This window comes from Pararge aegeria, chromosome 3 (assembly GCF_905163445.1).
Source record: "Pararge aegeria chromosome 3, ilParAegt1.1, whole genome shotgun sequence".
Taxonomy (NCBI): Eukaryota; Metazoa; Arthropoda; class Insecta; order Lepidoptera; family Nymphalidae; genus Pararge; species Pararge aegeria.
The window spans coordinates 18797225-18821588 of record NC_053182.1 but is presented as its reverse complement, the minus strand read 5'-3'; the positions used below and the strand labels follow the sequence as shown (position 1 = coordinate 18821588).

The 24364-nt window shown below is 37.1% G+C and overlaps 1 protein-coding gene and 1 non-coding gene across 2 annotated transcripts; one reads left to right on the top strand and one right to left on the bottom strand.

Annotated features, from left to right (window-relative positions):
• Positions 1–9889: 9889 nt before the first annotated feature.
• Positions 9890–9963, bottom strand: Trnai-aau. Its single transcript has one exon. It is a non-coding gene; the product is annotated as a tRNA-Ile (tRNA).
• A 6341-nt stretch (positions 9964–16304) lies between these two features.
• On the top strand, positions 16305–21641 carry LOC120637004. Its single transcript, XM_039908585.1, has 3 exons — positions 16305–16944; positions 17434–17826; positions 18097–21641. The coding sequence occupies exons 1-3, from the start codon at positions 16305–16307 to the stop codon at positions 21639–21641; spliced, it is 4578 nt and encodes a 1525-aa protein (XP_039764519.1).
• Positions 21642–24364: the final 2723 nt, after the last annotated feature.

Sequence of the window (24364 nt, the reverse complement as noted above, 5' to 3'; positions counted from 1 at the left end):
AATTGTTGGCTTTTGGTTTGTAATAATTTTTTCATCATCATCATCACACCGGCCCACTACAAGGCATGGGCCTTCCCCCACAGTGAGAAGGAATTAAGGCCGTAGTCCACCACGCTGGCCCAGTGTAGATTGGTGGACTCCACACACATTTGAGAACATTATGTCATATGTGGAACTCTCAGGCATGCCGGTTTCCTCACGATGTTTTCTTTCACCGTTGAAGCAAGGGATATTTTAATTGCTTATTCACACTTAAAAAAGTTAGAGGTGTTTGCTGGGATTCGAACTCGGCCCCCGAAAGTGAAGTCGAAGTCCCTACGCACTTGGCTATCACCGCTTCAATGCTTATTTACGTTCAAATACTACTGCTTTAAGCGATAGTAAAAGTAATGTATAAAAAACCCCTAGATAATTATCTATTAATCTCATTTACAGTACAATGCACATGCATTAACACTAAAACCCGATTCGGTTTCCGGTTTTTAAAAATCCTGAAATTTTTACCTATTCTATGAATCAGGTATTTTTAGTTTGGCGCGGAGCGATGGCAAGAGACCTGATGGTATGACGCTCATACCTTGGAGGCTTGGAAGGTCACTTCTGTGTGATGCAACTTGTGTTGATACCCTAGCTGCATCACACATCCAGGCCACCTCGTCAATGGTGGGTGCGGCTGCTACCAGTGCCGAGCAGGCCAAGAGGCGTAAATATGAAAACCTGGATAGCAGCTTCATTTCTGTGCCTTTTGGAGTAGATACTTTGGGACCGTGGGTTCCGGAGGCAAGAGCTCTCTTCAAAGAATTATCGAAAAGGGTTATAGAGTCTACCGGTGATCCTAGAGCGGGCAGTTACCTTGGCCAACGAATTAGTTTGGCCATCCAAAGGGGCAATGCTGCCAGCATCTTAGGAACTGTGCCTCGCTGCGGTGGTTTCGAGGCATTTTAGATTTTATTTAGTTTTAAATAGTTTATTTTAAGTTAAAACAATTATTTTAAAGAATAAATAAATATTAATCCTTTAATAGAGAACAATATAATTAATAGAACGCAAACACAAAAAATTTGAACCGTGTAACAGATTGCCAATGAGTGCTCGTATGTAACATTGAAGTCAAACTCGATCGGTTTATATTTAACCCAATGAGTAAGTGAATCAGCGAAGGCTTTGTTATAGTACTACATTTTCATACGACCGTGACAAATAATAAGTAGGTATGTCAGATCAACGGTGAAGGAAAACATCGTGAGGAAACCTGCATGCCTCAGAGTTCTACATAATGTTCTCAAAGGTGTGTGGAGTCAATTCGCACTGGGCCAGCGTGGTGGACTACGGCCTTAACCCCTTCTCATTGTAGGGGGGGACCCGGGCCCTGTAGTGGGCCAGTAATAGGTTGATATGATGTCAGATCAGAAATTAATCGAGGGTAGTGTTTAATACCCTAATTTATTATAGAATCCGAAATGGGTTTGTAACCAAGTCAATAACAGTAATGCCCGTTTTCGCTAAACCTAGTAATCACTGAATCCGGATGCCTAATGATTTCGAAGAAGAAGAAGAAATACTTTATTGCAGTCAAACATAAAATTATGCATAAAATAAAGAATAAACAAAATAAAAGAATACAAAAATTGTAGGCATGAAAGCAGGGATTTAGGTGAGGTGTAGAGAAAATAAACGATTCACCAACACGTACGTTTATTTGTTTGTTTGAGGCTTTGGCCGTGGCTAGTTAACACCCAACCGACAAAGGAGTGCCGCTGAGCGATTTAGTGTTCCGGTGCGATGTCGCGTAGAGACCGATTAAGGATATGAGTACCGCTAAAATCTTAGACTCCATCATCACTGAGCACCAGGTGAGTTTGCAGTCAAGGGCTATTTTGTAGAAAAAGAATAAAATACAAAAAATAACTAAATGAGAAATCGACTTTATTTTTAGCAGTTAGTCGAAAAAAAGGAGGGCAACATTTGGCCCACGAAAAACTTTGGATAGAAGCAGGCGTTACTTTGCGAAATTCCATGATATATTAATTTATTTATTTACTTGCATCCATGCCTTTACAAAATTATGAGGCCCTGTCAGGGCGTAGTAATAAGAAACAGTTTGACCCTTATAATTATAACAAATACGCGATTTCAGGATTCTAATTAGTGTTAGTAGAAATATATATCAGATGTCATGAACATTAAACATAAGATACAATAAACATTAAGCATAAACGTTTATATTCAGCAAAAAGCAGGAAAATCTGGTAAAATATTATCCAAATATCAATAAAATATAAACCTCCAAAGGGTTGACAGGAACATAGCAACCGATCGGCTTGATTTTTGTAATACAGATAGTTGAGAGAGGTAACATAAGCAGGTTCTGGAAATCATTCATGTTTTATTGCAACTCCAAAAACGTGTAGAGTCTTATTCAACGCGGGTAACGTCTTTTTATTCTTTGCTTAAAACACGTGAGCTATCAAAAACTGCGAATAAAATAAATAACATGACCCAAGTTCAAACTGTGTGATTAAAAACTAACACCGAAAAAAGTTATCATACACGTGCGAGCAAGTAATGCGGGTAGATTGACGCTTTTCCGTTTTTTATTTACCTACAAAGTTGTATAAGAGAAAACATAATTACTTGTTTAGTTATTGCAATTTGTATTGTGGGTTTTAAGTCACCTAACACTTTTCGGTGAGTTAAATTTTTTGTAATTTTTTTTGTCAAATTAAGTTTACATGACACTTTGTGTAAGCGTAGCTCGTGTTATGTATACTGAAATAATTGATGAATATTTTTTATGAATAATATACATAAATATTTCTAATATACAGATAAACAGCCAGACACTGAAAAACATTCATATACATCACATTTTCGGTTGTGGACAACAGTGGCGTGCATAGAGGGTATGCACAGGGTATGAAGATGATATGTGTGTTTCAATGATTTTACAGTTTTTAAAAGTTCTATTATTTACTTATAAATAAAAATAAAATAAAATAGCCTTTAATTCCAAAACGTCATTACATACACACTAATAAACATTTATACTACTTCATACACTAATATAATTATTTACTTACCTACTTTATAAAAATACTGTAACATTTGGTTGTTAAAAGGCACCCGGTGGACTCTTTCTTTAATAGGATAAAACTTTGTAGCATACCTATATCTGTGAAGCTGTTGGTAAATTTGAATTAGGAAGGCTTTTTGTACCTGACTCCTTGATTTTGCCGAACTTCAAACAGTCTGATTTCGTTCAAACTTTGTAGCTATATTGAGAACCGAAGACAATACACTAACTTGATAAGATTATTCCATTTTCCAATTAGCAAAATAAGATTTTTGTTTATTTATGTAATTTTCATCTATAGTCGATATGGCAGGAATGATTATAATTTTAATTCTTCTTCTTTTTGGTTTATTGATTCTGCGCGCTGAGCGATTGAACCATTGTCAAGTGCTTGTTCTGTGGTCAAGTGTTATTCTTATTTATACTTTTTTTTTTGTAAACGAGGAAACTTTTACATTGATAATTTTAATTTCTAACCATAATCTTCAGCCGATTTCTCTAATATTAACAAATTTGATGGTGAATGGTTAACCGATTAATTTTCCTATAATAAAAATAGTAGTTGAGGAAAAACTTAAAACAAAGCTTTTATAAATAAACTAAAATGTAGAAAAAGGTTTAGTTTTTTATACCAAACTAATTTTGAACATTTTTTTTTTAATTAACGCTTGTACAATAACAACAGCTGAAAGAAAAAAATAACACAGATTATACTTGTGAAATTAAAAATATCACGTTTGGATATTGCTAATTTGTTACGCCATTTTTGTAAAATATTACGAAATTTAAAGATTCACGTGAATCGCGACAACAGTGTCAATTATTTTGCTTTATTCAAAAACATTCTGTTTCCAAGGTTCCGTGCGGTAACGAAATTTTACGTCATTTATGAAAAGAGCGTAAAACGAGGTTGGACCAGTTCACCACATCGTGTGATTACCGCTGCCTTACATTTGTGCAGCGAATGAGAAAAGACTTGTGTTGCCGATATTGTAGTATTTTTTTATTCCTTTAAATGAAACTCAGAGGGAATGACGTGATCTCTGCTTGAGGAAGTGCTTTGCGCACGCGCAATGATTTCCATCTGTTTATTTTATTTTTTTAATTTTTATATTGTTTACTAACTTGTTTGTAGCATAGCAGACGAGACTCATTAGCTGAATTCTTTTACCCTGTCATAAATTCCTTCTCTGAAAAATAGAAACGTTAACATAAATTCCATTCAAATCATGAGAATAATCCCGCTGGCAATAATAATACATCACACGCATATTTAGCAACAACAAAGAATAAAGACCTCCAGAATCATAACACAACCAAACAACCAAGCATTTAAATTTGGAACGCGCGACGCATTGAAAACAGCAGGGCGTGGTCCTACGAAAGACGCGAAGGAACTTTGAAACCAAATCACCTTGACCCCCGTTAACCCACTCACGCTCCCCTGCTTCATTATAGTTTCTATGTAGCAAGACGGGGGACAAAGATAATGCTAATCTGGTCGTCGATTTTAACACCGTGCGTTCTATTTTTAAACTGTGCGGCAGCCACGCGAAGCGCGCGTGGCTTTGTTTTGCTGAGACGCCATTGAAAACAGAGTACGTACCCACTAGAGGTATTCACACGCATACGGCGTGACTGTTTAACTTTAAATTGAGTACATACTTTCTCTGTTCTGTTTTCTTATCTGTATTCTGTCACTAGGTAGGTATAAAAATATAAATATTGTGGCGTAAGTATTTGGTTATCTTGGGTGTAAATACTTACGTTAATTAGAGTAAATCTGATACCTAAGCTAATTAAACTCGCTCTCCGTGTGATAGTGAAAGAAAATAAACTACCTATTTAAACAACACTGTTATTGTAAATTAATTGTTTTAGTTGTTTCTTTACGGCTGATGATATTCAAGTTAAATTTTTCTATTATAATTTTTTTTTATTTAATCGTGCATTTTGTCTAAAAAGCTCACGATTATTTATTTATTCGTTATTTGTGTATATAATATGTATTTCAAAATTTTTTTTTTTAATTTATAGTAGACCAAGATCCACATTTATTACAGGAACTATCTCTTTAAATCATGCCATTTTATTATTTAGCTGCTAGAATTCAGTGACTTTTATTATTGCAGAATATTTTTTTTTTTGTACAAAATGCACAATACTCCCCAGAGAGGTGTTGAGCCGACGACGATCCGTCGCCGACTGATGTCTAACGTACTACGGAGCTCCCACGATGACTACTTTATGATAACGGCGCCCAATTTAGTATGACCTACCGCTGTATTGCTGCTTAGATTGAAAGTAGTTCATACATAGGGGCCTTCAGAAGCTAGTCCTGATTAGTGCGCTTACGCAAATGCTTCATGGCTCGTAGATTGGCAAAATGTCAACACAAGATAATGTGTCTGTATTGGATCTAGGGTCAGGCCTGTTTGTTTGGTGTTTGTTAAGTGTAAATATTCGTATTTGCAATATTATCTGGAATTAAATAACTTTTGAAGGTTGATATCAGTTCAGCGTTACAATTATTGTACTAAGTAGGTACTAAGTATTAGATGTAGCTAGGAAAACTAAAAATAACTGTCAATTTCACTTTTCGGAAATCGGAAATTTTTGGCTACTTACTGATAAGTGTCTTCGGGATACTTTCCTAGTATTTCTTGGAGCTAGAAAGTAGTAAAAAAACAAACCTACGTGAGTAACATAATATAAAAACTATTTTTTCTGTTCACCAGCAGGGGTAGCCCAGGCCGGAGACAAAAATGAGATCCACTGACGAAGGATATAATTAGCGTGTGAGCCTGGTTAACCACAGAAACATGAAATAGTAGAAGCTTATCCCCGTTTATTATACACTTATATTATTTAGATGTCATTTTCCACTTGTGCGCCAGTGCTCTGAGAGTTGATAAAGCTGTGGGAGAAGATAAATTTTTATCCTTTCCCCGGGGAGAAAATTGTCTTCTGTCCAGGCCAGCCGTGCTGGGTAGACATCCTACTTACTTTTCTATATAGGATAGGCTTATGATAGATTTTCCGTTAAGCAACACTCCATGGTATAATGTATGTAATTTTTATTTATTTAGCAATTTTTAATTATTTTTTATTCCAGCCTCCAATTCAATTTTGTTCGAAAACCTCGTGAATCTACGGTAAGTACTTTCAAAACTAATAAAAAATAAAAGCTACTTAGTTTATTTTATATGCAACAATCAGTCAGTTTGCAGTTAATTACAGCAGGTACATGAGCGCTCACAGGTCTTAAATACAGATAAGGATAGGTGCATAATATATCTAGAATACAAAATGATAAGAATATAATTACAATGTTGCCGTTGTTTTTTCACGTTGTATTGAAGTTACTTGTATTGTCTGTGGTTAAAGTATTAAAATATTCATCGAAACCATTGCTGGCACTTGGCAGCTATAGACTCGAGGATTTATGTGACACAATGGGCTGTATATTTATCGCTCTTGTCCAAAGAAGAAAAATTAAAAAATAATATTGCTGTTATCGCTTGAGGCTCATTTTATTTTATAGACTAATAAATAAATAAATAAATATCAATAATTTACCCATTGGATAGAAGCAGTTACTTTGCGGAAATCCATTATATATTATGAAAATTAAGCTTAATTTGCTATAGTCCGCGAAAAGCAGGAGAATCTGTATGGTGTAATTTATAATATCTTCCTCTACGCACATTTCGCTCTGAAACCGGAGCATCCTCAGGAGATGTTTACTTTGCAATAGAACTAGAACTTAACATAGAATTTATAAATTACACCATGTAATTCATGTTTCTGCATCCTGTTTTTGCGGACTATAGCAAATAAAGCTTGATATTCATAATAATTGACGCAACAAGCAGATGGTCGGAACCTGATGGGAAGTTGACTCTTCTTAGATCAGGGCGCGTTCAAACCCTCCTAGCTTTAGTTTTAATTTAACCAATGTAGGTTTCACCATGACCTTAATATAACATAAGTGCCTGTGATAAAGTCTACATGAATAAAACATTTTTGAAGTTGAACTTGAATCGCCTGTAGTACCTACCTACTTCTTCGGACGTCACACGTCTATCCCTGTCACAAACACTCTACGATTTTCTATTTCTAGACTGATGTGCAGTTAACTTATTAAGTTGATTAATTATGTAACTTGCAAATTGAATTCACAAAAAACTTTAACACGAATAAAAATAACTTTGCAAAATTTGCTATGTTTGCGAAAATATATAATGTTTTATTTTTCGTTTATTAAAAATAAAATAATTATTATATGTAACTAATAAATAAATATACTACGACAATACACACATCGCCATCTAGCCCCAAAGAAAGCGTAACTTGTGTTATGGGTACTAAGATAGCTGTTGAATATTATTATGAATATAATACACATAAATACTTATAATATACACATAAACACCCAGACACTGAAAAACAATCATGTTCCAGTTGTGGGAATCGAACCCACGGCCTTGGACTCGGAAAGCAGGGTCGCTGCCCACTGCGCCAGTCGACCGTCAAATGTGTTATTATTCTTGATATATTTATTAACAATTGAGATAATAACATCCGCAAACACTTATTAAAAACACTAAATAAAGAAACAACCTTCCGATGCTCCTAATTCTGGCCCAATTAAAACTGTTTTCAACAAAAACACACATGGGCATAATTTATTACATACTAATCTTATCTGTGACCACTTATGGCGATGCAGAGTGGGCGACAGGTCATATGTGCCGACGTTTGACCCTAGATAGCTAACCGGCCGATACTGGTTATTCGCACTAACTGGCGTACCTAACTACTAGCTGATATTGCATTTGTTTATGTGGCAACATTATGCGACTCTAAGTACTATAAAAATAATTGTGTGTGTGTAACCTTTACGCGCGATTGAAGAAAAACTTTTATTATTATTTATTGATGAAAGAGTAAAATGTTCCTGGGACTGCGCCGATTTCATTTAATATTCACTATTTCATTATATATTCTATTTAAAATTCATTAATATAACTTTCACATTTTATAAATGTTTTCATTTGTTAAATAGAATAATTAAGAGTACAAAATTGAATGTCAGCACATGTCAATATAACCTTGTCATTGAATATTATAGAAAGTCGCAATCGTCAGAAAATTTATTAATAATTTATTTATTACAAAAGTCACAAATAAACAAGTATATTTAGAGATTTCTGAAAAACTTTGCAATTTAAAATATATTATTGAAACTGTTGAACTTTCATTCACTTTGCTATTCACATATGACGCGTTTGAAAATATTGGAAATAGATAATCCTATTTGATTATGATATTTGCCACTAGCTAACGTTTAAGTCAAAAAGCGTGGAGTATATTATGACATATACTTACGACCAATCCAAATTTAAATAGCGGAATCTACACAGACGTCTGACGTAAGCGTTACTTCCGTCAGAACAAAATCTCAGTTGCTCTTGTGTAGTCTCAAATCCATAAATAAACAAATTTGTTGAAAATAAATTAATGAAATTATACTTTTGTTTAAAATATGTGTTGTTAAAGGGATATTGCTAAGGGCTCTATTAACAACTTAATAAATCTTAACCCTGTCCAAGGACGTGTCAAAGAGCATGTGAGTTGTGAGTGATATGAGTTTAAAAAAAAGTTAAGGTTAGGCAGAGCTTTTGTGCATGTATGAAGTGCACGCCACTGGTAACTAGCCCCCGCCGAAAACTACCAAAATGATGATAATTTAAAAGAGCTTTATTTATAGAAGAAGAAGAAGAAACACTTTTTTGCACGTATGACATACAGGAAAAGAAACAATAAGGAGTATACAGTACACAATGTAGACATGCAAAGGCGGCCTTATTGCTGCAAGGAATCTCTTACAGGCAACCTTTGTAGATGGGACTTACAGCAAGAGAACGGGATAGTGCCAAGAGTGTTGATAGATACACATAAATAGCAAAATTTAAAGATACAAATACATATATAATTTAAATAAATATAAGTAATATATAAATATAAAATATTCATAATGTATATAAATATATAACAAACATAATATATATAAGTAGATTTGAACACACAGTTTAAAAAAAAAAAAGAATATAAAGAATCTACTTCAAATTCCATCACTCAAAAAGAGGTAGTAGTCCTTCAGACGACTCTTAAATATCGGAAGGGAACTACTTCCACGGATTTCAGCAGGCAGATTGTTCCAGAGCATGATTGCTTTAAAGGTGAAAGAAGAAGAAGAAGAAGAATTACTGAAGAACTTCGTTTTACACAATGGGAGTACCAGACGGTTACCAAGGCAAAAAATAAATAAATAAGTAATAATTCTCGAACCAAGCCAATGGCCCATCGCCTATAAACAGAGCAGCCCTTCACGGGGCATGCAAGGAGCAGGTCCCACAACATGCCACCCTGTGTCCATTAATTTGAGGCGTCGGTGTTAAGCCTCATGGGCCTGTAATTACACCGGCAATCACGCCCTTCAGACCGGAACACAGTATTGCAACTGTGCTGCTGCTGCTTAGCGGCAGAAATAACCATGGCGATAGTACTTCCTTACAAGAGCTCTGTCACAAAACGCTTTACTACTACTAAAAAGCTGTGTATTATTTATAGCTATATAAGCTGACCTAATACATATACAAAAGTATATATGTATTTTTATATTCAAATAAAATCTGTAAATTTTTATAATTATACATATCAAAAATATACCTTGAATTAAACCTGTTTAATAATATCTCATCTTTTTATAGGGATATATTACTTTTAAATTGCTTTAAAAAAAAAAATTGTTGGCCCATGAGGGGATCGAACCCGCGACCTTCGCGTTATTAGCACGACGCTCTAACCAACTGAGCTAATGGGCCGGATGAGCGGTGTGTCGAAAATAACGTACGGATAGATGATACAGACGTAGATAGAGACTGACTCTACGTAAACATAGAGTAGGGCCTACTTTAGTCGATTCTCAATAAATCGATGCCTAAATAAAATAAAATATATCTGAAATGAGAACTTATTAATCGAAAAATACATTTTATTGTAAATTTGAGAACGAAATCTGATAAATATTGCACGATGGACGAGATTACTTTATAAGCAGCGTGGTGGCCGCTTTGTGCCCAGCAGTGGGACACTAATAGGCTGATAATGTTGATTATCGTAACAGGTAATGTTTTTTATTTTTAATTAAATTTGAATATAACTTTTGTTTAATAATTTTACAATATAACTTTTATCCAATCTTATTACTGCACGAGTATAGGCCGCATGGACTGGTGCCAAGAATGCTTGCTGCATTTCCGCGCTGAACAGCCAGGTTCATTCTTTGCGCAAAAATGAGCCAGCCGCTGTTTAATAGTCTCGCGAGAATTCTTTGCACTTGCACTCGCCCCGAGGTCTCCACGCAAACGGAACAAATATTTAAATTACTATTAATAGTGGGCAGAACCTATCTGGGTAACTATGCCTTGTGATTAACGTCCGTTCTCTATATTCAATCTATCTTTAATATGTTGATGAGTTGCTTAGCGAAGTTATTAATTGTTTAAAAAAATTAAAGGGCTTTTGAGAAAACAACGTAGCTAAGTAATAAATCTATTGATTACGGATGGATTATAATGATAATAATATAAACATTTAATAACCAAAATTCACAAGTAGACCTAAAAATATTATGGTGTAATCATAAATTCTTACGAATTTTACCGTACACCACCGTGCCGTCGACAAAAGGTAACATCTAAAGAAATTAATTAACACCCACCTACTTACTACATCAATCAAGATATTCCATATAAATAAAATTCCTTCAATATAATTAGGTAGATACATCGGAAGTTTCAAATTGGTAGTAGGTAGGCAGGTAGGTACTAGATTGAATATAGAAAATGAATAAGTTTGTCATTACTCACTGTAAAAACTCGGAATTTGTACTAGGAGATTATGAAACTGAAAGATAACGAGATGCGCTACATTTACTAAAAGGGCCAACGCCCTCCGCTATATTTAGGCGACTCAGATGCCATTCGTCTGTTTAATTTTTCTGTTTACATCTGATAGTAGTCATAGGTATTAACCTAAATGAAATGATAGTACAAAGATAGAATGTTAAATAGTAAATTATTAATGTCGGATGAAAGCAACTGCTGAGCTTCTTGCCGGCTTCTTCTCGGTAGAATTGACCTTTCAAACTAGGTGGTAGAGTCACTAGGAACATAACAAATACACATTTCAAATTCTTGATGCTATACAACGTGTAAATTGAAACCGAAATAATACTTCAGTGGCTATAGAGGTACATTATTCCGTTTTTTTTGAGACTTATTTGTGAAACCGATACGCTAATAGTTTTTGAGTAAACCATTGCCATAGTATTTACATCGAACGCAAAAGTATAAACGAGTGCCCTGCCACTTTAGTACGTAAGCGTCGCGTGGCATAGGTACTGTGCACGTGTCGGTCTTTTATCTTCAATAGGGCTGTCATAAGTAAACAGATCAGAATGTTTTGAATTAGTTTGTATGGAAAGTTAAATATGCTTCTTTTGATTTAATATTTTTACAGGGTGATTCCTTATGGACCCCTTAACAGTATTACGTAATTTACCATTACACGTCGTATATTAAATTTTAGAATTTTGAATTTTCTTGCATTACAACAGCCTCTCAACAAATGACCCACCCTAACCTATAAATCATGTTAAAGGCTAAAACTTCAAAACAACGTCACACCTGGAATCAAATTTATAATTTATGTTATCTTTGATAAAACATATAAAAGATCCTTTTATCATATTACGGTTTCCTGACAACACATGTAGGTACTCAAAACTTAAAGCGTATATATATTCAAATCGAGAAAACACATAGTAACAAGGAATTTGATAATAAAACACCCACCGAAAATACTTTGTCTGTGTGAAAATCCAAGGTGTCCGCGATAACATTATTTATTTATCTTTGATATGGTATATTGCTTGGGAATTGTCAAGTTTACTTCGTAAACGTGTACGTACTTATTTTAAATGCGTAATACATTTTTGCATAATATCCTTATTGATAACGTTTTGATAGTTGCATTGTAGCTGCGTAATGGATCTATGCTTTAACTTCCTCCTATTTTTTTATAGTAATAATAGACGGAACAAGAGAAGAACACGGTTTTCTACAAGCAACCAAAGGCAGCCTAAGGAGATTTTTTTTTATAAATTTAACAATAGGGCAGTGCTATTGAGGAAGTTATACGCCCAACGAGAAATTCATTTACTGAGCCCGCTGTAATATAAAAGACAGAGACTGTCCCGTACTCCAAATGTGACTTTTTTTTAAATTCGCATATTTTATGTGTAATAGGCGTAGTCTATAGGTAATAGCGAGTAGACCGCGATGCCATGCGCAAAAATTTTTGTGTATAAACAAAATAAGTGTATATTAAATAAACTGACATAATTTTCTGGAGAAAATTCGTAATATTGTATTTTTTTATAATGTCATATTTAGCCCCTGTCATAATTTGTACTTTGGTGTCTGATACTTTTACAAAATAATTTCGATGTTTGACATATGCCAGGCGTCCCGTGATGGCTCACATATTTTTAATGTAAATGTATTAAAAAATATATATATTTTTGCGGTTCATTAGGCAAAGAGATTTTCTATTAATAACGTTTCTGAATACTTCTTTCGACGTACAAACACCGAACTTTGCCTTAAAAACATGAACCCATAATATTATCGTTTCACTTTAATATTTTTTATTCTAGAGTACGGGACCATCAGTGCACGAGTTTGATTCGTAGTTGGCCGTTTTTTTTAATAAAACGCGGCTGGAATCGCACCGCAAAGTTGGTGTTGGTGTACCTACATATTAAAAACTGTCACATTATTTATAACAGACGATTAGTGTAGCGTATCTACCTTAAGTTTTAGTTCTGTTATTTATATTGAATCGCTGATATGAATAGTTCAGTGTATTGAAAGTATATATTATGACGACAAAACCAAACGTAACACTTATTTTGACGCACAGATGCCAAAGTTAACAATCAAAATGAAAATTCTATGAAACTGTTCCGATAGTGATGTTACTACTTATAGTTTCACTTTAATAATTTTCATTCTAGAGTACGGATTACGGAACCTTCAGTGCTCGAGTACGACTAATACTTAGTCGGTCTTTTGAGTATAACGCTGCTGAAAGCGCACCGCAAAGTTGGTGTTGAATAAAAAAGTAGTACCAGTAGATGTTAACATCATTATAACAGACAAGTGTAGTGTATCTACTATCGCGGTATTAGTATATCACGTTAATAACAAATAACCTATCTGCGTTATCACTCGTGATACAATTGACAAAATAATCGTTGCGCACGTGTTGCACGCGTGATGGAATGTTTTCAGACAATTATTATCATAATATGATGATGTGAACGTGGGTAGTGTCGAAAAACTTTATGTATTTTCGGAAAGGAAAAAGCATACTTTTGGCGAACCGCACACCGACATTTCTATAGGTAGTAAGTTAGGCTGAACTGTCACGCTCCGACGTGAAAGGATCGATCGGGTGAACTCGGGAACGCCGAGTGAAACCGAGCGACAAAGATACAGTCAGCTACTCTTTGCTGTGTTTAGTATATTAAATTCATAGTAAATGTGTTAGCTAATTTAATAGTTATTATTGGTACGTAATAAATAAATAATAAATAAATGAATATACTACGACAATACACACATCGCCATCTAGCCCCAAAGTAAGCGTAGCTTGTGTTATGGTTACAAAGATAGGTGATGAATATTTTTATGAATATGATACACATAAATACTTATAATATACAGATAAACACCCAGACACTGAAAAACAATCATGTTCATCACCCAAACATTTTCCAGTTGTGGGAATCGAACCTACGACTCAGAAAGCAGGGTCGCTGCCCACTGCGCCAGTCGGCCGTCACGTAATAAAAATAATTTTAATATATATTTGGTTTACATTGTGAGGTTAGTGTGTAATTAGCGATAAACATATCGTGCTAATATTATATATTGAAAAAACTTTATAAACACTCAGTTATTTTTTTTTTCTTTTATTCCACTACAAGTGGCTTTTTCACCTGCTAGTAAGTGATAATGCAGCCTAAGATGGTAACGGGCTAACCTGTTAGGGGTATGCCAGTTACATAACCCCTAATTGGTTTCCACTCGACATCGTACCGGAACGCTAAATCGCATTCCGGCACGTCTTTGTCGGTAGGGTGGTAAATAGCCACGGCCAATGCCTTCCACCGGACAAGACCTAAGAAGATTCTGAAATTGTAAATTACTGAAGCTCTGGACAGTCACTTGTGGGAATCAAACTCACAGCCTTGGATTGAGAAAGCAGAGCCGCTGTCACTGCGCCAATCGGCCGTCATAAAGTGAGTTCTAGGCAACGTAGTAGTAAGTTAAATCGATATTATCAGTTGCCGATTTTATCTTGAGTTTAAGAGTTCCTCTCTACATTAAGATAACCAGTTGTAGCTTGTAGAGTACTTGAAATTTAATCTGATCTATAAAGCGTAATTTTGTTTTTGTTGTTTCGGCGACCTTGTAGCCAGTGCTGACGGTGAATATCAGGTTCGATTCCTGCCAGTGGTCAATTTATAATCACCTGCAGATTATACTACGATCTAATATAATACACACATCAATACGCCATCTAGTCCCAAAGTAAGCGTAGCTTCTGTTATGGGTACTAAGATGCCTGATGAATATTTTTATTAATTATATACATAAATACTTAGAATATACATATAATAATAACTAGCTGACCCGTGCAACTTCGTTGCACCAATAACCGATTACCGGAAAACACAAATAAAATGACATTTTCTAAAAATGAATCCTAGCTAGATCGATTTATCGCCCCCGAAACCCCCTGTATACTAAATTTCATGAAAATCGTTGGAGCCGATTCCGAGATACCAATTATATATATATATATATATATATATATATGTATATATATATATATATATATACAAGAATTGCTCGTTGAAAGATATAAGATAATAATTGGTTGCGCCAAGTTATAATTAAGTCTTAAATAATAATTTAAAATTTCATTGGTGTTCCTATTCTCCCATATCCAACCTAAAACAGCACTGAACGATTCTCCGTGAAGAGACTGGCGCCCTCATACGCCTCAAAAACACTAGAACGCAGAGCTGTCACTTAAATTAACGGAAGCAAACGATTAAGACGTTTGCGGACGACTTGCTTTCCGATTGCGAAAAGTAACGGGCAATACGAGTTTACTGGCTGCCTGAAAATAAGCCATAAAATATCATAATATACCTTAGAAGTTTCAATGAGATCCTTTTAAGCATAATTCCTATATTTATGTGTGTGCCGAAATATAACATAAGTGGTGGTGTTCGAGAAGAGAGGACTTCGTGAGGAATATTTGGATCAACGGACGGCGTGCTCCTACCCATGAAAAATAAGGTCAAGTAAGTGCTGTCTTCCTTGTGCTCTGATTCCTTGTATCTTTCTTTTGTACACCAATTTACCGCAAAAAATACAGTCCACTCATTCGAAATAAAAATCTTAAATAACTTAATATAACTTGGCGCATACATATTTATTTGGTTCCGTCGAGCCGGATATTTACAGCATTTCCTTCATATTAACGTATTGAAGCATTAGTTTCCTTGTTAGAATACTTCTATAGGCTCTAATAATTGAAATAATATAATTTTAAATAAAATAGGTCATTGCGTCATCTATTTTCTTTGTCTTAATACTGGCATAAGCGGCATTATAGCATTGAGCTAGCTATTTCCCCAGTTAGACATACTAATTATCTACACATATTTATGTATATTTCGATAAATATTAGTGTATTTAAATTGAATTAACAATTAAAACAAATCTTAAAACTTGCAATTATTAATTATTGTAGTACCTTCGGTTGTGAAACATTTACTCAAGAGTCGTAAGACCTAGCATATAAGGTCGAGATTTGTCTATACGAACCTCTGGTCGATCGAACATTCGATATAACCCGACCACGCGTAATATCGAACGAAGCGCGCTTGCGCATATTATCCGCACTCCGCGCGACCTACTTAATTTACCAGTATATGATTGGCTATTAACCTATCATACTCACATAAAAATATAGGTATTTCGTGATTGTTAGATAATTGTCTCACTTACACTTTAGTAAAATGCCTCCTAAAGTAGATTCTAAAACTAGCGAAAGTGATAAGGAGATTCAGGATACTAAACTGTCTATCTTAATTGCTAAACGTGAAGCTATATTCGGTATCATGCAAAATGTCTTTGACTTATCTCGTGAACCCGATGTTCATACGAACGTTGAAAAAAGAGAACATTTTCTAGACGAATCTTCACAAATTGATTCATTGCGTTTAAAGTACGAGTCTATTGTAGACGATTATAATACACGTTTATTAAACTTAAATTCAGATGCAAAACCTGATTACAAAAGTCTGTATGCTTTTGAGACTTTGTATAATAGGGTCAAACGAACTCATACAAAATGCTCAACTTTAAATACGACACCAGAAATACATAATGCGACCTCCGCGCTGCTAAAAGCCAAGCCGAAGCTAGCTCCCATATCGATATTAGAATTCGATGGTGACATTAAATCTTTTCAGATGTTTTATACGACCTTTAAGTCAGTAGTAGATAATAATCCATCACTCACAGATGCAGAAAAGCTATTTTATCTGTTACCGAAGCTGACAGGGAAGGCAAAAAGCGCAATCGCTGGAATTTCTCCGTGTGCTGAGAATTATCAGCTCATTTTACAAACACTCGTCAATAGGTTCGATGATAAACGTATGTTGACTTCCGCGTACCTACATGAATTATTTCGCTATAAGGGTTTTCAGACTCCCTCTGCGACTAACTTTGAAGATTTCATAGACCGGTTCGCTGGCGCAGTAAGCGCTTTAAAAAACCTAAAGTTAGATAACCTAGCTGATCTTATCATACTACATATAGCTACACAAAGGGTCGATACTGAGAGTGTACGCGCGTTTGAAATTAAATGCGGTAAGAATATACCTACTTTCGACGACTTTGTGGAATTTATCACAACACGCGCGAAGGTGTTTGAGCGTACGAATACGAATGTCACAAACCCTTCTAATACACGTCATAATAAAAATATAAAACATTTGAATAACGGGACTTCTGGCAATGCGCCGAAGTATCAGGCCTATATAAGCACGGTTGATAAGCCTACGTCCAAGTGTCTATGTAGAAATATAACACATGCGCATTTATATAAATGTGTTGACTTTAATAAATTATTAACTCCTCAAGAACGTTTTAAGTGCGTCAAGGAGAAGAATGCCTGTGTGAACTGCCTGTCTATAAAACATAAAGTCGGGCAATGTGAAGTCTCCCCGCACTGTTCGTGTGGTCAGAAACATAACAAAAGGCTGCACTTTGACCAACGCGAGGAACATTCCCGCGCGCCTCAGTTGAATACCGTCATGCCGCCACCGAACGCACCTACCGTTACCGCGTCATCGCCCGTAGCGGATGATCGCGCCGACGTAGCACTGTGCGCTACGCGCGTAAGCCCGTCTACAAGCGCTACGCAGGTGTATAATAGCAATTTGATGAATCGTGTGGAAGACAAGCGAACTACTGTCTTATTGGCTACCGCACAAGTTGCTGTTTACGACTGTAATGGTGAACGGCAAGTTATACGTATATTGTTGGATTCTGCTTCGCAGGCCGATTTCCTCTCAAAAGAATGTTGTGATCGCTTGGGTTTGCAAACTAAATTCACAGAACGTACTATCGTGAAGGGGTTCGGTGGAATTGAGAAGGTTGTACAATCCAGCTCGGTTGACTTGACGTTTTATTCGCGTTTTGATGATAACGTTAGTTTTAATATCTCGCCACTTGTTGTTGATAAAGTGACAGACAAATTACCTACGGCTGTGATAGATACGGCAGTCCTATCACACCTTAAAGGTATTCCGCTTGCCGATGCGAGTTACGGCGTACCTGATAAAATTGATGCTTTAATAGGAGCTTCCCTATTTCCACATTTGCTTCTCCCCGACGACGTCCATACGTCACGTCGCGACCCGTCGGTGCCCGTTGCATTGCGCACGGTGTTAGGTCTGGTGTTCATGGGCAATGCGCCTACGATACCTACTATAAATACTCATACGGCCTTGACATGTTGTTTCGTTCAAGAGCCTCCTGCTATTGACTCTTTAGTCAAGCGTTTCTGGGAACTTGAAGAACTTCCTTCCGCTTCCATTCAGAATCCTGATGATAATGAATGCGAAGACTTCTACACTTCGACTACTGTCCGAGATCCCGATACGGGCAGATACGTTGTCGGGCTGCCATTTAAAGAGGATCTATATTCCCTAGGGAATTCTTTGGACATAGCTAAGAAACGTTTCATCTGCCTCGAAAGAAAGCTTGAAGCTTCGAATAAATTGAGGTCGGCATATGATGACGTCATAAAAGGTTATCTCGCGAAAGATTATATTTCTCCCGCGCCTTCATATGATTCTAAAGATCCTGTTCCGATTTACGTGATGCCACACACGGGGATTTTACGTGAAGACAAACTCTCGACGAGACTGAGATTAGTCGTCGATGCTTCTTGTCGTTCTAGTTCTGGAAAGGCACTGAACCATCTGCTACATTCCGGTCAAAATTTACAGGGAGATCTTTTTAAAATAATTTTGAATTTTCGTCTGCATGCAGTGGCAATGACAGCCGACTGCCGAGAACAGTTTCTACAAATCGTTATGCGCGAAGCTGATCGTCGCTATCAATGCTTCTTATACCGCTTTAATCCACAAGACCCTCTTGTGCTATACCAGTTCAATCGAGTCTGTTTCGGTCTCACTTCCAGTCCCTTCCATGCACTGCGCACGGTAAGACAGCTGGTGAATGACGACGGCGCAAAATATCCACGAGCGAATAGCATTGTGCTACCCGCGCTTTATATGGATGACGTAGCTTTCTCGCTTCCAAGCGAACTAGAGGCAGTCACTGTGTCGCTGCAGATGATCGATCTTTTTAAGGGTGCACAGTGGGAATTAGTTAAGTGGAACAGCAATTCTCGCGAGGTCTTAGATAACCTTCCTGCGTCCCACAAACTTCCGACTGAAGTGGAGTTTGACAAAACCATGCACCATAAAATACTTGGTCTGCATTGGTCTACTGGAAATGACGCTTTCTATTTTAAAATTTCTATGCCCGACGATGTGACATGCACTAAGCGCTCCATCTTGTCGACTGTTGCCCGTCTGTGGGACATAATGGGCTTCGTTGCTCCCACAGTCGTGTATGCCAAAATATTAATTAAAATGCTTTGGCAATTAAATCTTGATTGGGACACTGTAGCTCCACCACACATCATTAAGATGTGGAGACAGTTTTGCGATGAGTTGCCAGCTCTAAATAAGCTACACATACCGCGTCATGTGGGCGTGACAACAGACTGTGAGGTCACTCTCCTGGGACTATCAGATGCTAGTCTCGCAGCCTATGGTGCTGTCGTTTATTTACACGTTAGCTCCCCTACTGGTAACACTGTGCGTCTTGCTTGTGCGAAAAGTAAAGTTTCGCCGACGAAACCTCATTCAATTGCTCGTCTCGAACTATTAGGTGGCGTCCTACTGTCGAAATTGCTTCGTACAGTACATGACACTTACTCTGAGCGTATCCCAATCAAGGCTACATATGCATTTCTCGATTCCAAAGTCGCCCTATATTGGATAAAAAGTTCACCGCATAGATGGCAGACTTTTGTCGCGAATCGCGTTGTACAGATAACTGAGAATATCTCACCAGACAACTTTTATCATTGCCCTGGCACTGAGAACTCTGCTGATATTCTATCGAGAGGTGTAACTCCTGAGAAGCTTCTCTCACACCCTCTGTGGCTGCATGGTCCACCATGGGCATCAATGCATCCGTCTCAGTGGCCACTCAAAACTCTAGAGGGAGAGTCTATTGAAGACGTACCCGAGAAGAAGGTTCTTATACACACTGTGTGTAAACCTATACTCCCGAACGACTTACACGAGCTTGCTCTCCGTTTTTCTTCGTGGAGCAAACTTCTACGTATAATTGTATACATTTGTAGATTTGCTAAATTACTGCCTCGTCGCGGCACTAGTGCAGTTACCGCTGACGACTTAAATTTCGCAGAGAATAGAATGCTTCGCGCTCTGCAAAATCAGCATTTTGCTGAAGAATATTCTCTTATTAAAAATAATAAAACATGTTCACCGGCATTTAATCGCCTAAGACCATTTATTGATGATGGACTTATCCGCGTTGGCGGTCGTCTCGCCAACTCTGGACTTAGCTTTGAAAAAATACATCCGGTTATATTGCCTCGCAATGGCCACGTGGTAAATATAATCATTGATTATTACCACATTAAACATTTACATGCTGGACCCGAACTCCTAATGGCCCTGCTTCGTCAGAGGTACTGGATTCTGTCGGCACGCCGTATTGTCAGGCAAAGAGTACATATGTGCAATACTTGCTTTAGATTTAAACCGCGTCCAACCATTCCGCTGATGGCGGATCTTCCTGATATACGTACACGTCCAGCGTTGAAAGCCTTTAGTTTCACCGGCTGCGATTATGCAGGTCCTATACCATACGTTCCTGTACGCCGCCGTGGCGTACACAGCGAGAAAGCTTATATTGTGCTGTTCACGTGTCTCACTACGAGATCTACGCACATTGAGGTTGCTACCTCACTCAGCACCCCCAGTTTCCTCGCCGGGTTTAAAAGATTCCTATCACGTCGTGGTCCTGTTCAGGTGCTGCATAGCGACAATGCTAAAAACTTCCAGGGTGCTGCTTCTTACCTTCGGGACCTCTATAAATTTCTAAGAGAAGAATATTACCCGAAGCTAGAGCAGGAATGCGCTGAAAATCGCATAACTTGGAAATTCATCTGTCCCAATTCCCCACACTTTGGAGGTTCATGGGAAAGTATGATCAAGGTGACTAAGACGATCCTGTTCAAGGTCATAGGGCAACAGCTCCTTTCTTATGAGGAACTTTGCACTGTGCTCATTCAGGTCGAATGTCTTCTCAATTCGCGTCCGCTAACAATACTAAGCTCTGACCCTGCCGAACCTTCGGCTCTTACTCCAAGTCACTTCCTACATACTGCGCCTCTATTCTCCTTGCCTGCGCCTGATGTCAATCCAGACAAAATTAACTTGGTTGACAGGTACTCGTTAATAGATAAAATGGTCCAATCGTTTTGGAATCGTTGGAGGATGGAATATTTGCACGGATTGCAAGTTCGTTTGAAATGGAATACGCCTTCCGTACCTATTACGCCGGGAACTGTCGTCGTAGTTATAAATGACAACGTACCGCCTCTGGCTTGGCCTCTAGCAGTAGTAGAGAAAGTGCATCCCTCGAAAGACGGCGTCATACGCGTAGCGACCGTTAAAATTTCCGGGAGAACTTACGTCCGTCCGGTAGTTCGCTTATGCCCTCTTCCGACGCAATAAGCGTAACAATTATAGTTTCATAATTTAGTACTAAGTAGCTCATACGTTAAGACTTTATTCTCTTTTATAATAATTCTACAAATAATTAATATTTTTTAATATACTTTCGTAAATATACACATACTTATATGAAATACGCCCATGCGCAATACGCGTTCTTAAAAGAGGCAATTCTACCTCATACCTTATGAGAGCTTTTCTTAAAGGTGACCCTTTAAGGGCGGGTGGATGGTTGCGCCAAGTTATAATTAAGTCTTAAATAATAATTTAAAATTTCATTGGTGTTCCTATTCTCCCATATCCAACCTAAAACAGCACTGAACGATTCTCCGTGAAGAGACTGGCGCCCTCATACGCCTCAAAAACACTAGAACGCAGAGCTGTCACTTAAATTAACGGAAGCAAACGATTAAGACGTTTGCGGACGACTTGCTTTCCGATTGCGAAAAGTAACGGGCAATACGAGTTTACTGGCTGCCTGAAAATAAGCCATAAAATATCATAATATACCTTAGAAGTTTCAATGAGATCCTTTTAAGCATAATTCCTATATTTATGTGTGTGCCGAAATATAACATAAGTGGTGGTGTTCGAGAAGAGAGGACTTCGTGAGGAATATTTGGATCAACGGACGGCGTGCTCCTACCCATGAAAAATAAGGTCAAGTAAGTGCTGTCTTCCTTGTGCTCTGATTCCTTGTATCTTTCTTTTGTACACCAATTTACCGCAAAAAATACAGTCCACTCATTCGAAATAAAAATCTTAAATAACTTAATATAACTTGGCGCATACAATAATAAATAAATATACTACGACAATACAATACACACATCGCCATCTAGCCCCAAAGTAAACGTAGCTTGTGTTATGGGTACTAAGATGACTGATGAATATTTTTATGAATAATATACATAAATTATAATATACAGATAAACAACCAGACACTGAAAAACATTCATGCTCATCACACAAACATTTTCCAGCAGTGAGAATCGAACCCACGGCCTTGGGCTCAGAAAGCAGGGTCGCTGCAAATTGCGCCAATCGGCCGACATTATATTGTTGCGAGAAGCACGCGACAAGCATCAGTGGTGCGGAAACGGGCACCTTCGTACTCTTATGGGTAGCCCAATAAAATCATATCAAATAATAACTTTAATAAATGACATCATATACCTAATCCCGTAGTAAGCTGTAAGGCGCAGAAGTGAGAACAGTGTCTTACAAGTGCGAGCAACCCGTAAGGTGATTACGTATGTCGCGACAGGCTTAAGGCAGGCGTAAACCTCGCGATCACCGCGGTCAAACGTCACTTTTGTTTGTTTATTGTATGAAAAAGTGACGTTTTGGTTTCGACCCTGGATATAATTTAGACAATTCAAATTTCTGAATTCTCTCCGGTATTTTCTGGTGGAAAGCTGTGGCTAGTTACATTTATGTCAAAGATGCCAAATATAAATAGATTACGGAGTTATATTTTTGTAGTAGTAGTGCTGATGGCCGATTGGCGCAGTAGGCAGCGACCCTGCTTTCTGAGTCCGAAGCCGTGGGTTCGATTCCCACAACTGGACAATATTTGTGTGATGTTATCTATATTTTATAAGTATTTATGTACGTACATTATGTACTAAGATAATTGATGAAAATTATTCATCAGTTATTTTAGTACCCATAACAAAAGCTACCCTTACTTTGGGACTAGATGGCGATGTGTGTATAGTCGTAGTATATTTATTTATTTATTTTAATGACAGAGCTCGTTCGAGGAAATATTTAGTATCGCCATGCTTTTTTCTGCTGCCAAGCAGCATTGTTGCAATGCTGTGTGCTGGTCTGAAGGGCATGGTATAGGTGACGGTGTAATAACCGGCGCATGAGGCTTTAGGTTGCGTATATGGCATGGGTGACGGTGTATGGCATGGGTGACGGTGTATGGCATGGGTGACGGTGTATGGCATGGGTGACGGTGTAATAACAGGCGCATGAGGCTTCACACGTAGGTGTTTACATGATGAGTCAGCATGTTGGAGGACGTGCTCCTTACATGCCCTGTGAAATTTGCTCTGTTTATAGGCAATGGCCTATAAACAGAGCAAATTTTCCACGTATAAACCGAGGTATGGTATTTTATATACCTGCCATACCCCTAACAGGTTAGCCCGCTACCATCTTAGTCTGTATCATCATACCACAAGGTTTGATTGCAGTCAAGGTCTTACTTGTAGTGAAAAAATATATAAAAACTGATTGATATATAGTCGGAAGAATTGTGCAGTGTTTTGTCACACTTCAACTGGCAGCACCTTACCAATGTCAGAGCGAGATAAAAATAGAATAACTATTCCGATGCTATCCCACGTTTATTTGTAAGGCCTATAGTATTTAACCTATCGATAAACCCACGCTAACGGTGACAATTGTTTACGTTTGATTATCAAAGGCCAATTCGATTGTAGCCTAAGAGCTCGTCGCAGAAGTGACTTAATCATAAATGCATGTGAATAGGTTGAAAATCATTTAACTTTAAAATTTAAAATTAGTATCTTAACTTACTAATATTTTTCGGTATTTTAAAAACCATTAAAGTTTAAAAATTAAAATTGTTATTTTCGATACCGATATTTTTAAACCCATTACTTTAAATCCATTTTTTTCCTTTATTAAGTAATTTCTAATAATTAAAAGTCTTTATTGCGTACGATTAAAAGATAGAAAATAAACAA

What these genes read in the sequence shown, in the direction of transcription:
- LOC120637004 (XM_039908585.1), top strand. Translation starts at nt 16,305, where the DNA reads ATGCCTCCTAAAGTAGATTCTAAAACTAGCGAAAGTGATAAGGAGATT. An exon ending in CAATAGGTTCGATGATAAAC is followed by an intron (nt 16,945 to 17,433) that starts GTATGTTGACTT and finishes TAACTCCTCAAG; the next exon opens with AACGTTTTAAGTGCGTCAAG. An exon ending in TGGTGAACGGCAAGTTATAC is followed by an intron (nt 17,827 to 18,096) that starts GTATATTGTTGG and finishes CACACCTTAAAG; the next exon opens with GTATTCCGCTTGCCGATGCG.